The sequence below is a fragment of the Notolabrus celidotus genome, chromosome 7, assembly GCF_009762535.1.
Source record: "Notolabrus celidotus isolate fNotCel1 chromosome 7, fNotCel1.pri, whole genome shotgun sequence".
NCBI classification, from domain to species: domain Eukaryota; kingdom Metazoa; phylum Chordata; class Actinopteri; order Labriformes; family Labridae; genus Notolabrus; species Notolabrus celidotus.
Window position 1 is genome coordinate 23,878,591 of NC_048278.1, and position 12,022 is coordinate 23,890,612.

At 37.9% G+C, this 12,022-nt stretch overlaps 2 protein-coding genes across 2 annotated transcripts; both read right to left on the minus strand.

Moving 5' to 3' along the window:
• Positions 1–1,329: 1,329 nt before the first annotated feature.
• toporsa (topoisomerase I binding, arginine/serine-rich a) lies at positions 1,330–6,854 on the minus strand. Its single transcript, XM_034687922.1, has 2 exons — positions 6,697–6,854; positions 1,330–4,280 (listed from the first exon to the last, which is right to left on the minus strand). The coding sequence occupies exon 2, from the start codon at positions 4,275–4,277 to the stop codon at positions 1,905–1,907; it is 2,373 nt and encodes a 790-aa protein (XP_034543813.1). The 5' UTR covers positions 4,278–4,280; positions 6,697–6,854; the 3' UTR covers positions 1,330–1,904.
• A 1,054-nt stretch (positions 6,855–7,908) lies between these two features.
• Positions 7,909–11,172, minus strand: ndufb6 (NADH:ubiquinone oxidoreductase subunit B). The gene is made up of 4 exons (XM_034687980.1): positions 10,903–11,172; positions 9,364–9,456; positions 9,097–9,141; positions 7,909–8,047 (listed from the first exon to the last, which is right to left on the minus strand). Exons 1-4 carry the CDS (start codon positions 11,080–11,082, stop codon positions 7,982–7,984), a joined length of 384 nt encoding a protein of 127 aa, XP_034543871.1. The 5' UTR covers positions 11,083–11,172; the 3' UTR covers positions 7,909–7,981.
• Between the last annotated feature and the right edge of the window lie 850 nt (positions 11,173–12,022).

Genomic DNA, 12,022 nt, shown 5'->3' on the forward strand with positions numbered 1-12,022 from the left:
AAGACACTAGTTATGTTAACTGCTTTCCAGGTTGTTGGTCCTAAACTCTGGAACAGTCTCCCTCTGGAACTGAGAACTGTGGACACTGTTGACATGTTTAAAAAACAGTTGACGACCCATCTGCTTAGACTTGCCTTTGTTTAATCCGTCTGCTTTTTTTTATGTCATGTTTTTGTATGTAATTGCAATCACTGTTTTGCCATTTAATGTTTTTCTATTGTTGTTGTTGTTGTTGTTGTTGTTGTTGTTGTAAAGCACCTTGTGACCTCTGTTCTTGAGAGGTGCTCAATAAATAAATCTTACTTACTTACTTAGTTACTTAACCCTCCTGTTATGTTGCAGGTCAAATTGACCCTTTTTAAAAGTCTTTTTAAGGCAATATATGCCTTCCAAACTAGCTAAATGCAGCATACAAATCTGGGCAGCATGTGACAGAAGAGGTGTTGTGTTAAGCTATCAACATCACTTCATAGAAAATAAAAATTTTAAATTTAAAATAGAATAAACAAAAATCTATGTCATGTTAAACAATTGTATTTATATTTAGGGCTTTCCAATGTACATTAAAACGTTTTAACATGGATTTTAATGAACAAAGGAGTGAGTTATCCTCATTGAACCATGATCTGTGAGAATTAAAGAATACAAATGGACTAAATCTTGATTTAAATGGTTAGTAATGGAGTAAAAAGGTAGATTAAAACAAATGTGAATTGGGATTTTTTAAGGTTCTGACACTTTTGGATAATTGAATATGCCCCGGGTCAAAGTGACCCAGGAACATCACTGCTGTTCCAGAGAAATGAACATAATAGGAGGGTTAAAGATGTTATTTTCATTAGTTCTCAACCAGTAACTGCATATTAATATAGATTATGTAAAACCACCTATGGTTGCAAACAATTTAGTTGTAATGATTTTTTTTTTTAATCCAAATTACATTGAGGCTTCTGCACATTTAAGTTAAAAACATGAACCTGATTAGAATTGGCCTGCAGCTTTCTGAAGAATGCTTGCATCTTTAGTAGAAAAATAAAAAGTGTGTGTATTTGTGATAGACAATATAAAAAGTAGAGCTTTTGAGAAAAAGAATATTCCTCTTGACAACTGCTAGGTTATAATTAAAAGGAAAGTTGAGTTTTCCTGTGAATTTAATGTTTTTTGGAGTCTTAACATGGTTCAGCAATATATATGTTAAGGGTTTGGAAGCAAGAAATGTTTGCCTTAAACTGGAGAAAGAGAAGAAGTATAAGCAAAATAACATTCAAATGACAGTCTTCAGATCTGTAAGAAATAGATACAAAATAGAATTAACAACATAGCCCACCGTGTTGCTCAATACAATTTATTTTAAATAAAACTCAATACAAAAGCCCAAAATCTGGCATTCGTACACCACCTGTGGATAGTAAGTGCTACTCCACGAAAAACAGGTAGTTTTGGTCTTAAAATGATATATGACTTCTGATTACATTTAAAAATATCACTGTTATCAAAATTATCCCTGAGAGCACCTGAGAAATAAAATACATCTGAAAAGAAAGAAAATTTTGCAGAATAAAAATTGAGACTAAAAAGGATTTTGATGATGATAGTATTCCATTCATCCTTGTTCAAAGTGGCACTTGGCACATACATAAGGATTACTGTAGGTGTAGTCATCAGTCAGAAAACCAGACAGTAATGGCCAGCGATGGTCTTTTTTTCCAAAGAATGTCAACTCAACAGTTCAATTCAAATGTCTCTGTCCGTCATGGAAGCTATAGTCCACAGAACTGTCGCAGTTGCAATGGCATTTATAAAGGGATGTGCGTATTTATCATATCCCTAAGTCTAGTAAACTTAATCATAATATTGTTGTGTTCTGAATACTGCTCACAGGCATTAGCAGCTGAGTGGATCTATCAGTTCTCACCACAAACTGTAGGAGTCTCAATATTCATGACTGCTTCAGAATCAGGGGCCTGGGTGGCACTACCGTTAGCAAAAGAATCACTGTCACTGTCAATAGTAATGACGGCAGGCGAGTGCTTCTCTGTGCGTTCATTACTCCTGTGCCTTTTGCTCTTCTTTTTGTGTTTCTTCTTTTTCTTATGTCGCTTGCTTCTCTCATGAGAGTTTTCCTCGTTGACGAGCTCCACGCTCAGACTCCTGCTCGTCTTTCTCGACCTCTCTTTGGATTTTTTATGATGCTTCTCTTTGCTCTTTTTCCTCGTGGGAGTAGAAGTTTCGCCGTCAGCATTAAAGTTGGCGAGGACGTCGGATGGTTCCTCCAAATGCCTTGTTTTGTATTTCCTCTTTCCACCGGGCTTGTCGTGGTGAGATCTCTTTTTCGCTGTAGGAGAACGACTGCTGGAATAGGACCTGGATCGAGAATGCCTCCTGTCTCGCCTTCTGGAGTCCTTGCTGCAGCTCCTGGAGCGAGAGTGGGTGTGCTGATCTGAGTGCTTGCTAGTACTGTAGTAATAGGAATGCCTCTCTGTGTAATGCATCCCTTTATCCTTTCTCGCTTGGCTGTAATGTCTGTATGACTGATAGCTGCGATCATCGTCCCTCCTTTTATAGTTAGTTTCACATTTAGAGTAAAAGTCTCTGCTAGTGGAGTAAGAATACCCTCTGTCTCTGGACAGAGTGCTGACACTGCTGTGGGTATTTACAGGACTTCGGATAGAGTGCCTGCCCTCTCCACTTCTAGACCTCCTTCTTCTCCTATGGTCTCTATCCTTTGACCGCTGCCTCTCTCTAGATGTATCATTACTGTCAAATCTTTTGTTCCTTTCTTTTCTGTCTGATTTACTAGATGTATTGTGTCGGCTAGATGTTGAAGAGCTATATCTTTCTTTTGTATCCACTTGATAATCTGTTTCTGGATTTTCTGACAGTCCAGCACCACTGCTCTGTGAAGCGACAGGACTGAGACTGGTGAAGCGGATGTGTTGTGGCAAAAGAGGCACTTCTTTAGTATCTTCAACAGCAGACTCATCCGAGTCAGAGGAGAGTTTCACCAGCTCTGGAGTCCTTTCTGTTGTTGGCTTGACAAAGCCAACAATGACACAGTCATCACTGTCAGAAGTCAAACAATCTTCTTTGTTTACTTCCTCCTGTGGTAAATCTGTTCGGGTATGGGGACTCATTTGCTGCAGAGTAGCTCTTAACTCATGTGTCTCATCCTCACTGCTGTCTGAGTCTGAGTCTGCAACGGATAGACACTCTGCCCTGTTCTGCTCTGCTGTTGTAGAATATGAAGGCCCTGGCGTCTCATCATCCCACATAGACTGGCTCAGGGTAGATGTGGAGTCTCCTTGGGGATCCAATTCCGTAGAGAGTTCCTCATCCTCTGAGATAGCAATTACAGACGAGCTAGAGCTGCTGTCATTTGAAGACGGTGCTGGGCAGTCATAGACAGCGTGTTGGTCATAGGCCTCCATATTAAAGGGAGACTTTGCAAAGCTGATGAACTCGTGCAGAAAGTGCTCTGTGCGGCCCTGGAGGAATGGCCTGAGCTCTTCCTGAATAGCTCCATCCTCCATGTCATAACGTGTGATCCGGGACATGATAATGTGTTGAACTATGTTGACCAAAGAGCCATGGGCTCCATAAAGCACAATAAGTTCTCTTTTGAGCCAGGGGATAAGTCTATGTAGACAAGCAGGGTTTCTTCTGAAAAATTCAGCTGAGGTGTCTCTTGAGCGGCCACCATCACGAACATTTCGAACCCTCACCCCTTGGCGGTAGAGTTCCCTCCTGAAGTTAACCATTTCCTGCTCTCTGACATTGTTCACCACCCTGCCTTCACTTGCAGCTCTCCTCTTTGCTGCCAACGTCGCGAGCATACGTCGAACATAACGGTCCTGCCTCTGTAGAGGAAGGTTTGTTGAAGCCTCAAACATAACCCCATTATCTGGAGGAGGCATCGATCGACGGACCTCCGTTAGAGTCGTGCGGTATCTAAACCGCACTCCCCCAAAAGTTCCAAAAGAGCCATTATCCAGCGGCTTCAGGTCATACTTCTTGAAGTCTTGCTCTGATTTTATAGTGTGATAAATCGAATGAAAGGGTTGTTTGCACAGCGGGCACTCTGCTTTGTTCTTAGACCACTCATGAATGCAGCGGAAACAGAACTTGTGCAGACAAAGGTCCAGGTAAGCAATGTTGTTGAACACATCCAAACAGATGGGACACTTGGAGTCTGGTGACGCCTCTGCAGATAACGTCTCAGTGGTTTTCCTTCTGCCATTCTTCTGGCGCTGCTGCAAGGCAACTTTGATTGCTGACATGATCTGTAATGACAAGAAAAAATACATTTCAAAAATTGTCTTTTTCAAAATGATCACAATTATCATATAAGCCTGGTATGACAGACTTAGTAACTCAAAATTCCACTCCACTTCAGACTGCACATGCTGTTTCGGCATTGAATCCCTACCACCAATGCCACGCTTGATAAAATAATAAAAGATTTCATCATGTTTGTCTCTGTCAACACTGTAATATTTTTGTCCAGGATTGTATCTACGTTGTATTTATCTTTCTTGTAATGACGTCAATTATCTCATCATAAAAAAGCAAACTGGATTTTGCTTTTAACAATACCTGTACGGACATCAAAACATAATGTTATCCCCCAGAGTGTTTGCAATGCTTAACAGTACTCTGTTTAACTCTTATTCTTACCTTTATTTTTTTTTGCAGTACGGTTACATGCATGCATCTGTGGCTATGACTATGTGTAGGCATGGCTGGGATATATATGAGCTGATGGGTGGGTGTAGGTATGTGTATGGGTCTGTGAATATATGCACAAATATAGCTTTTCTTTTCAACATTAGGTACACTGTTCTGTTTCATATGAATACTCATGTGAAGGTGTCTATGTATATTTATGTAAGTATACAGTTCTCTTAATGTCTAAATTATGAAAGAAGAGGACTGAGCTGGGTTTGGGGAGAAAATGTTATATTTTTTGATTGTACCTTTGTAATGTAGGGGAGAACGGGTTTGTTGTCACACGGGTTGGTTGGCACACTCGTTATATCTCGCCACCAGAGGGCACTGTATCTCAAATTGAGGTAAGGACATTTCCAGAATTAGGATCAGAGCTCACCTACATAGTCTTCTCTGGAGTAAGACAGCTGAACTGAGGAGAGAGGACTTTTTTGTGTTTTTCATGTCAAATTGTAAATGTTCAGCTCCTCAGTATTTTTCTTCTAGGCTTTTAAATTATGGGTTTATAACAAAACAAAAGTGTTACCCTTACAAAGTGTGAGGGGAAAGCTATAGTTTAGATTTGTATTAGCTAGCTAAGTAGTTGTTCAATGGTTGATAGCCTTGATGCTAGCAAAAAAATCCAGTTGGGGTCGTCACATTCTCTTTGGGGTTGGTTGTCACATGTAACAACCAACCCCTATGTTGGCAAAATCATGCATGGTGAAATTAGTTGGAGTGCGCAGACCCTATATTTGCCATCACTGTAATTCAGACAGTGACTGCATGTAGCCTAGTTGCGTCGACCATTATTGTTAGGCCTATTTGTTTAGTTCTTTATGTTGTTATATAGGCTGGCCTAAAGATGTGTTTCCTGTTCATGTTCCTTGCTCAATTTATGTTAAAATGCATTCAGTTATGTAGGCCTATCACTTGTCAGTGTAATTAAACTTTCAAATTTAGTTCTGCCTTCTTGCCTTTTTAAGATTTTTCCCATTAAAATACCATTGTGACAACCAACCCCATAGTGTGTGACGACCATCCCTGTGATGGGGTTGGTTGTCACAATGTGTCAGAGTGTCTGTGATAGTTAATTGCCTCTTTGTTACGATGCGTTGGAAAATGAGAGGGATACACATTTCAAGCCAACACCTTAAGCTTCAATTTAATGTAGCAATGACTACTGAAAGATGTTTTAATGATGAGCAATCATCAAACAGTAAAAAGTGTGAAAACCAACCCCGTTCTTCCCTACCTCTTTTTCCTGAAAATAAAAAAGTAGAAACAAAAAAACAAACAAACATTATGTTATAAAGTACGAGTAACGAATCACAACATCCCAAAAACACCAGTATTTCTTTACATACTGACGATTTGACCTCACAAATACCCTTGCAGCCAATAATGAATCTCACACGCCACCCTCCAGTACAAACTGTATTACAATGACAGGAGACAGAATCTTATAGGAGCAACCAAAAGTCTAAAGTACTCATGCTGTGACAGTCCATGGCATCTTTTAACAATGGGCGTACTTTGTCATTTTATGCTGTAAAAATTAGACTCTGGAAATGTCCTTCTCTTCATTCGCCAGGCAGACTAAATAAAAACCTTACTATTCAATCTGTATTGATCATCGTCCTTTCCCAGTTTTAACAGCACTGTTTACAGTTAGGTAAGCAGATCCAGCGCCCCGTTTGTTCCAATATGAAGTAAGGCTATTGTCGGTAAACAGTACATGTAATATGTCGGATATCAAACATTATATCACCTCTATAGTAGGTACATTCACACAAAAACGGATATGCAAGATTGGCCTTACTTTCTCTATAATCGAAACTGTAAACTTGGACAGGTAAACGTACATAATAACTTAGAAATCCAAGGTTAGCAGAGTGAGCTAGGACATTACCCAACATGTATGTAGCTAAGCTAACGGGTTAGCACCTCTACAGCTAGCTGGGACGGTCGAGAAAAGTTGCTAATATTTACCTCTGATTTCTTCAGACACTCTTAAGGTTAGAAGCTGGTGAGCTTAATCCATTTACTTAAAGAGCATACACCTACAGTTAAATAGAATCAAGAGGAAACTGTTTACTGGACCAACAGAGTGGCCTCGCCTCAGTCCTTCCATAGCATAGTGTGTTTTATTTTTAAATCATCTCACTTCCGGCCTTCACAATAAAAGCCTATTTTTAAATCTAATAATCAGATAAAGACTAATAAGTTATCTAAAAAGTCTATTTTTTATTTTTGTTAATTTACCTTTTTTTCCAAGTTGTATCTTCCTTTTTTGTTTGTAATGTTTATTATCATTATTTCTTTAACATTATTATTTTAAAAAATGTATTTTCTTTCTTCTCTTTGTTGGTTTTATATAACTTATTTATAATTTGTCAACTTGTGGTGAACAAAGAAATACAAATAAAAATACAATAAAAAAGTTTAATGAAAAAACTTATCTAAAAATAGTAAATTTTACCCTTTTTTAGTAAAAAAAAATATCGACACAAAAAAGTAGCTAAACTTGAAATTAAACCTTGAAAATATAAAATGTAATGAGTTTTCTGCCTTTCTTTCTGCCAGATGACTCCTAAGTTTAGGGTAGTGAACATTTAATTATCAAAAGCATCAGTGGCAGTAGGTTATTTCATAACAGCACAGGAAACACAGCCACAAGCTCATATAGGTAGGCAAATTTTCTGAAGACCAGCTAAATGAAGCCACATTAAATCACTTTGAGGGACAGTGGGGGTCACGAGTCTTTGCCACCTATATTTTGGGGGTCACTGGCTGAAAAGTTTGGGAGCCCCTGATTTAGGACATCTCAGGAAAGGTTACACATCTTTCAGCTTAATTCAAGTTTTTATTCAATAAACTTTTTATGCCCTGTTATCAATAGAGTTCTAAAAAAATTAAATTACTTGTTAAGGGGGAAATGCAGTAAATAAAAAGTATAGATGTATATCTGTTTAGGGCTTCCATATTATACTGTACTGGAGATTGCATTAAAACATTTTTCAAAACAATACAATGTTTTTGAATTTGAAACCAATGTCTCCTGTATTTCATCCTTTAAAATTGTGACCTTTTATAACATTTCAGTGCTTTTCATTGTTCAACACAACCCATCCTATTATCACGCTTTTAAGAAAATGTATCACACAAGTCAAATTACATTAGTAAGAGCAATTAAAACCAAGGGGGATTTTTAATATTTATTGGCGTATACACAGTTTTTACAACAGAAACTCTAAATTATTGAAATATTTCTGGTTCAGTGATGACCGTGGCTCTCAGGGAGATCTGGAACAACTTCACCCGTCTCCAGGATGGTGTCACCCTAAACACAATGAAGGAGAATACATTTAAAAACAATCACATCGAAACGGGTCCTAACAGTGGCGATTTTGCATGGAATAAAACTGGTATAGTTTTTTTAGAGGTGCCATGTGTGGTTTTTATGAATGAAAGAATGAATATTTTTATTTTGGTCATTAGTTTAAAAAAGAACAAAAGTCTACAGTTTGTGTGAGTAGTCATCTAAAAAAAAAAAAAAAGATAACACAATTTTACACATTGACACCGATTTGTTTCACACGATAAGATTCACAACAACAACAAAAAAACGAAAAAAACAGTAACCATCAATGACCAAAAAGGTGTAGGCTGAAGCCCCAGGCTTTTTTTTTGCCTCCTCTGTACAATCCAATATATTACCCCAAAACATCAGCAGTACCAGTAAAGAAAGTAACAAAAACAGTTTGCACTCCTTAATTTTTTTTATGCTAGTGCGAGGAGCTAATTGAATCTGACAGGATTATTATCATTTTTTAATTTATTCATAATAATATTGTATTCATGAATTAATTTGTATTTCAAGGCTTTTTTGAAACTCTGCAAATAACTACACAATTTAGCAGCATTTAGCAGAACAGAATTTGTAGAAATGGGATATAAAATTCATATTTATGTTGACATATTTGTATTATCACCTGAATTTATAAATTGTTTTGTTTTTGTTAACTTAGAATTAGGCTTTTAATATCTACAAAGGAGCAGGTCCCCTTCCCCAGAAGCCACCATATTTCTACAGTAGCACAGAATGTGCAAACTAGTAACATGCACATTTTTGCAAAATGCTCAGGTTGTAAGACCAAAAAGAGAGTGGTTGTTGTATGCAAAATAATTCGTAATAGATTTTTTTGACAGTAAACTTGGCAAACTGAGGGTCATACTCGACATGCATCTCAGAAGCTCCTTGTACTCAAAGACGGGAGGAATGAGTGAGGGAATGTTTCAATGTAGAATCTGATCACTTGATATCACTGAATAAACCCATTTTTACAAACAGAAGAAAGGTACAAGACATAGAAGGTGAGTCATACTTACTGGGAACAGCCTGGGTTTCAATGTCACAATGCCATATGGCCTTTCCTGTAGTGGACAATGACATGGTTATTTAGAACGTAATTTTATCAATACATGGTCACATTAATGAATTTTCCCCTTCCAACTGTATGTACGAGTGATTCAGGGTATCCTTCGCTTGGCTGTTGTACTACCAGAGTATCAACTCTGAAACAACCTACTTTATCAAACCTGACTACTTTCAACACATCACATCCATTAAAACTGTTTTAATTTCTGTTCACTTACAGCCAAATGGTATTTCACATAGTAGTGAACAACCCATGCAGGTAGCAGCAGCCGTGTAAATGTGAAGACTCCACCTTTGTATGCTTTGTAGGTCTGTGAAGAGATACACAATTAGAGGATACATATTCGGAGAGGAGAAGTGCATCATTCATCACAGTGCTTATTGTGACAGATACAAACAGATGATGCATACTTCAACTAGTGGTAGGCCAGAACAAGTCAAAAATCAACTTTGTGATGTTCACACATATGAAGCTATTAGATCCATGTCATGGTGGATCGTGACGTGGATCCAAGCAACTATATGTCTATATAAAGACACATTGATGCCATTATATCAGTAAATGCCGGATCAGGAATGTTGGTTTCCATCCTTCTTAACATAACATATTTAGTTTGTGTTTGTTTTAATTATCCATGAACTTACTCTTAATTTGTTGAAAACAAATAATCACATTTACGCCATAAAATAGCTGAAAATAGAGAAAAATGCACCATGACAACATCTCAATGCAAAGAAAAAAATAAGTGACCCTATGAGCTATGATGGAGTGACAGCATCAATACCATATTCATGAACCAGTAGCTGCTAAATCTAAATCGGATATGCTCAATATGATGCATAGCTGTTTAACACCCGCAGTTATAAACACCGTCATGAAGGAAAATTTGATATAGGGTGAAAAAACGCAGTTGGCATTATTTCTGACATGGAAAACATTCACTTTTTAAAAAATGATCAATGGTAATTGATCGTAGGGCTGTACGATAAATCGATTTAATCGATTAATCGCATTTTTGTTTCAGGCAATTAAAAAAAAAAAGAAAATCTAGATTTTCTCTGTAACCTTCTCAGCTTCAAGCTAGACTTCTAGCTGAAAATTATACTGCTTTTATTATTCTGGTAGTGTCTGCCATTTTTTTACAGGCACATTTCTTGTCTTGTATTTGTTTTCAGAGGCCTTCAAATTATATTGTGTTTGAATTCAATGTTAGCAAAACTACATAATGCACCTTTAAAGAAAAGTTTACAGTTTGCACTTTTTTTTAGGTACAGTGTGTGGACATAGGATCATTTAGCAATGTCTTAATAGTCAGCTTTTAGACTGAAACACTTCATTGCCCACCCCTCCTGTGAAACAACAGTGGCCTTTAATGAAAATAAGTTCCTGTAATGTTGTCCTGTAATAATGTTATTTTATGCTTGTCTGAATGTCTCCAATGCTTATAATGTTTTAATGTAAAGCACATTAAGTTGCCCTCGTGTATGAAATGCGCTATACAAATAAAGCTGCCTTGCCTTGCCTACCGTAACAAAACTTCAAGTCAAATTAAAGAATCATAGGTCAGCAGTTTCATCACGTTTGAAGCTAACACACATGTTAGTTAGCTGTATTGCGCCTCTAAAAATGTAAGCTTTTATTAGAATTACGGTAGTGACACTAGTTAAATTTGATGTTTGATCCCTAGTATTTGACATATTCACTGTAAACTGCACTTCACAGTAGTTGTTTTGCTTTAGTTCTCTGTAGCACTCACGTAAAGTCTCCACAGGCTCTTGGGCTCCAGAAAGCCAGTCCAGAACTTCTGGATCGCGCCGGGAGCTTTGGCTGGCAGCACGGGCTCTCTGGGGCTGAGCACCTGGTCCTTCAACCATTGTCTCCGGAGCTTTGAAAGCTGCTCGACGCGGAGCTTCTCGTCCGGTGTGTACCCAGACATTTCTTATTTCTGGATGTTCAACCTCAACAACAAGCCCACAATGACACCATGGAGGACACTTCCCTTAGACGAAGAAGAAGAGGCGGAAACAGAACACAGGGGGGACTACGCAGCAAGGTATGATGCGACACCTAGCGGACTGGAAGAATACGTCTTTACTCTTATTTTGATTTCCAGTTTCCTTTCAATTAAAATAACTCCCTCAATCCCAGGGGCGTCGTAGAGGGGGAAAAGTGGTACTGACTACCTAGGGGCCAAGTGGGGAGGGGGGGGCTAATGATCCTGTAAGTTTTTTACTGCGCTTTTCTTATGTTTTGTTATAACTGCAATAAGATAACTAAAATTGTCTGAATATATAAACATACATTCAGTATTCCTTTCTAGAAAAAAGGGGAGTCTCTGGCATGGCCGTGTGAAGTAGGAGTGCTGAGGGTGCTGCAGCACCCCCTGTTGGAAAAGGCATCACAATCTTTTCTGGATGCATACATAAATTGAATAAATACACTAATTAAAGCTGCTGTGAGGAACTATTGGTTTGTATCGATTCAGGCGCCCCCTTGTGGACAACATGATACCTCTTATCTCTTATCCTGTACATGCAAAATTTGCATCTTCAGACAATAACCTCATCCTGTTGTGTTTAACATACAAATGTATCACACAGTGTGATTATTTGCCATAAAAATAGACATAAAGGGGTGTTTCTAAAGCGAGATGTCAATCATCTGATCTGACACCTACCCCCTCAGAGTGGTGTCAGGCATTAAAAATGACAACAGAGAAGCTATCAGTGTTGTTGTGGATGGTCTTGTTTGCTTTTGAGGGTCATAAAGAGGCATCAGTATCAGTTTCAGTCTGTTTCTCAACCACTCAAAAAACTCCTCATAGTGCCTTTAACACAATAAAACAGTTTTTAAAATTATTTTAATAGTATTATTTT

Bases quoted from the DNA above. Each gene is read 5' to 3' on its own strand.
- toporsa (XM_034687922.1), bottom strand. From the start codon at position 4,277: ATGTCAGCAATCAAAGTTGCCTTGCAGCAGCGCCAGAAGAATGGCAGA.
- ndufb6 (XM_034687980.1), bottom strand. From the start codon at position 11,082: ATGTCTGGGTACACACCGGACGAGAAGCTCCGCGTCGAGCAGCTTTCA. The intron at 9,142-9,363 runs GTAAGTGAACAG...TGTCCACTACAG, and splicing joins ATGTGAAATACCATTTGGCT to GAAAGGCCATATGGCATTGT. The intron at 8,048-9,096 runs GTAAGTATGACT...CATTGTGTTTAG, and splicing joins TGAAACCCAGGCTGTTCCCA to GGTGACACCATCCTGGAGAC.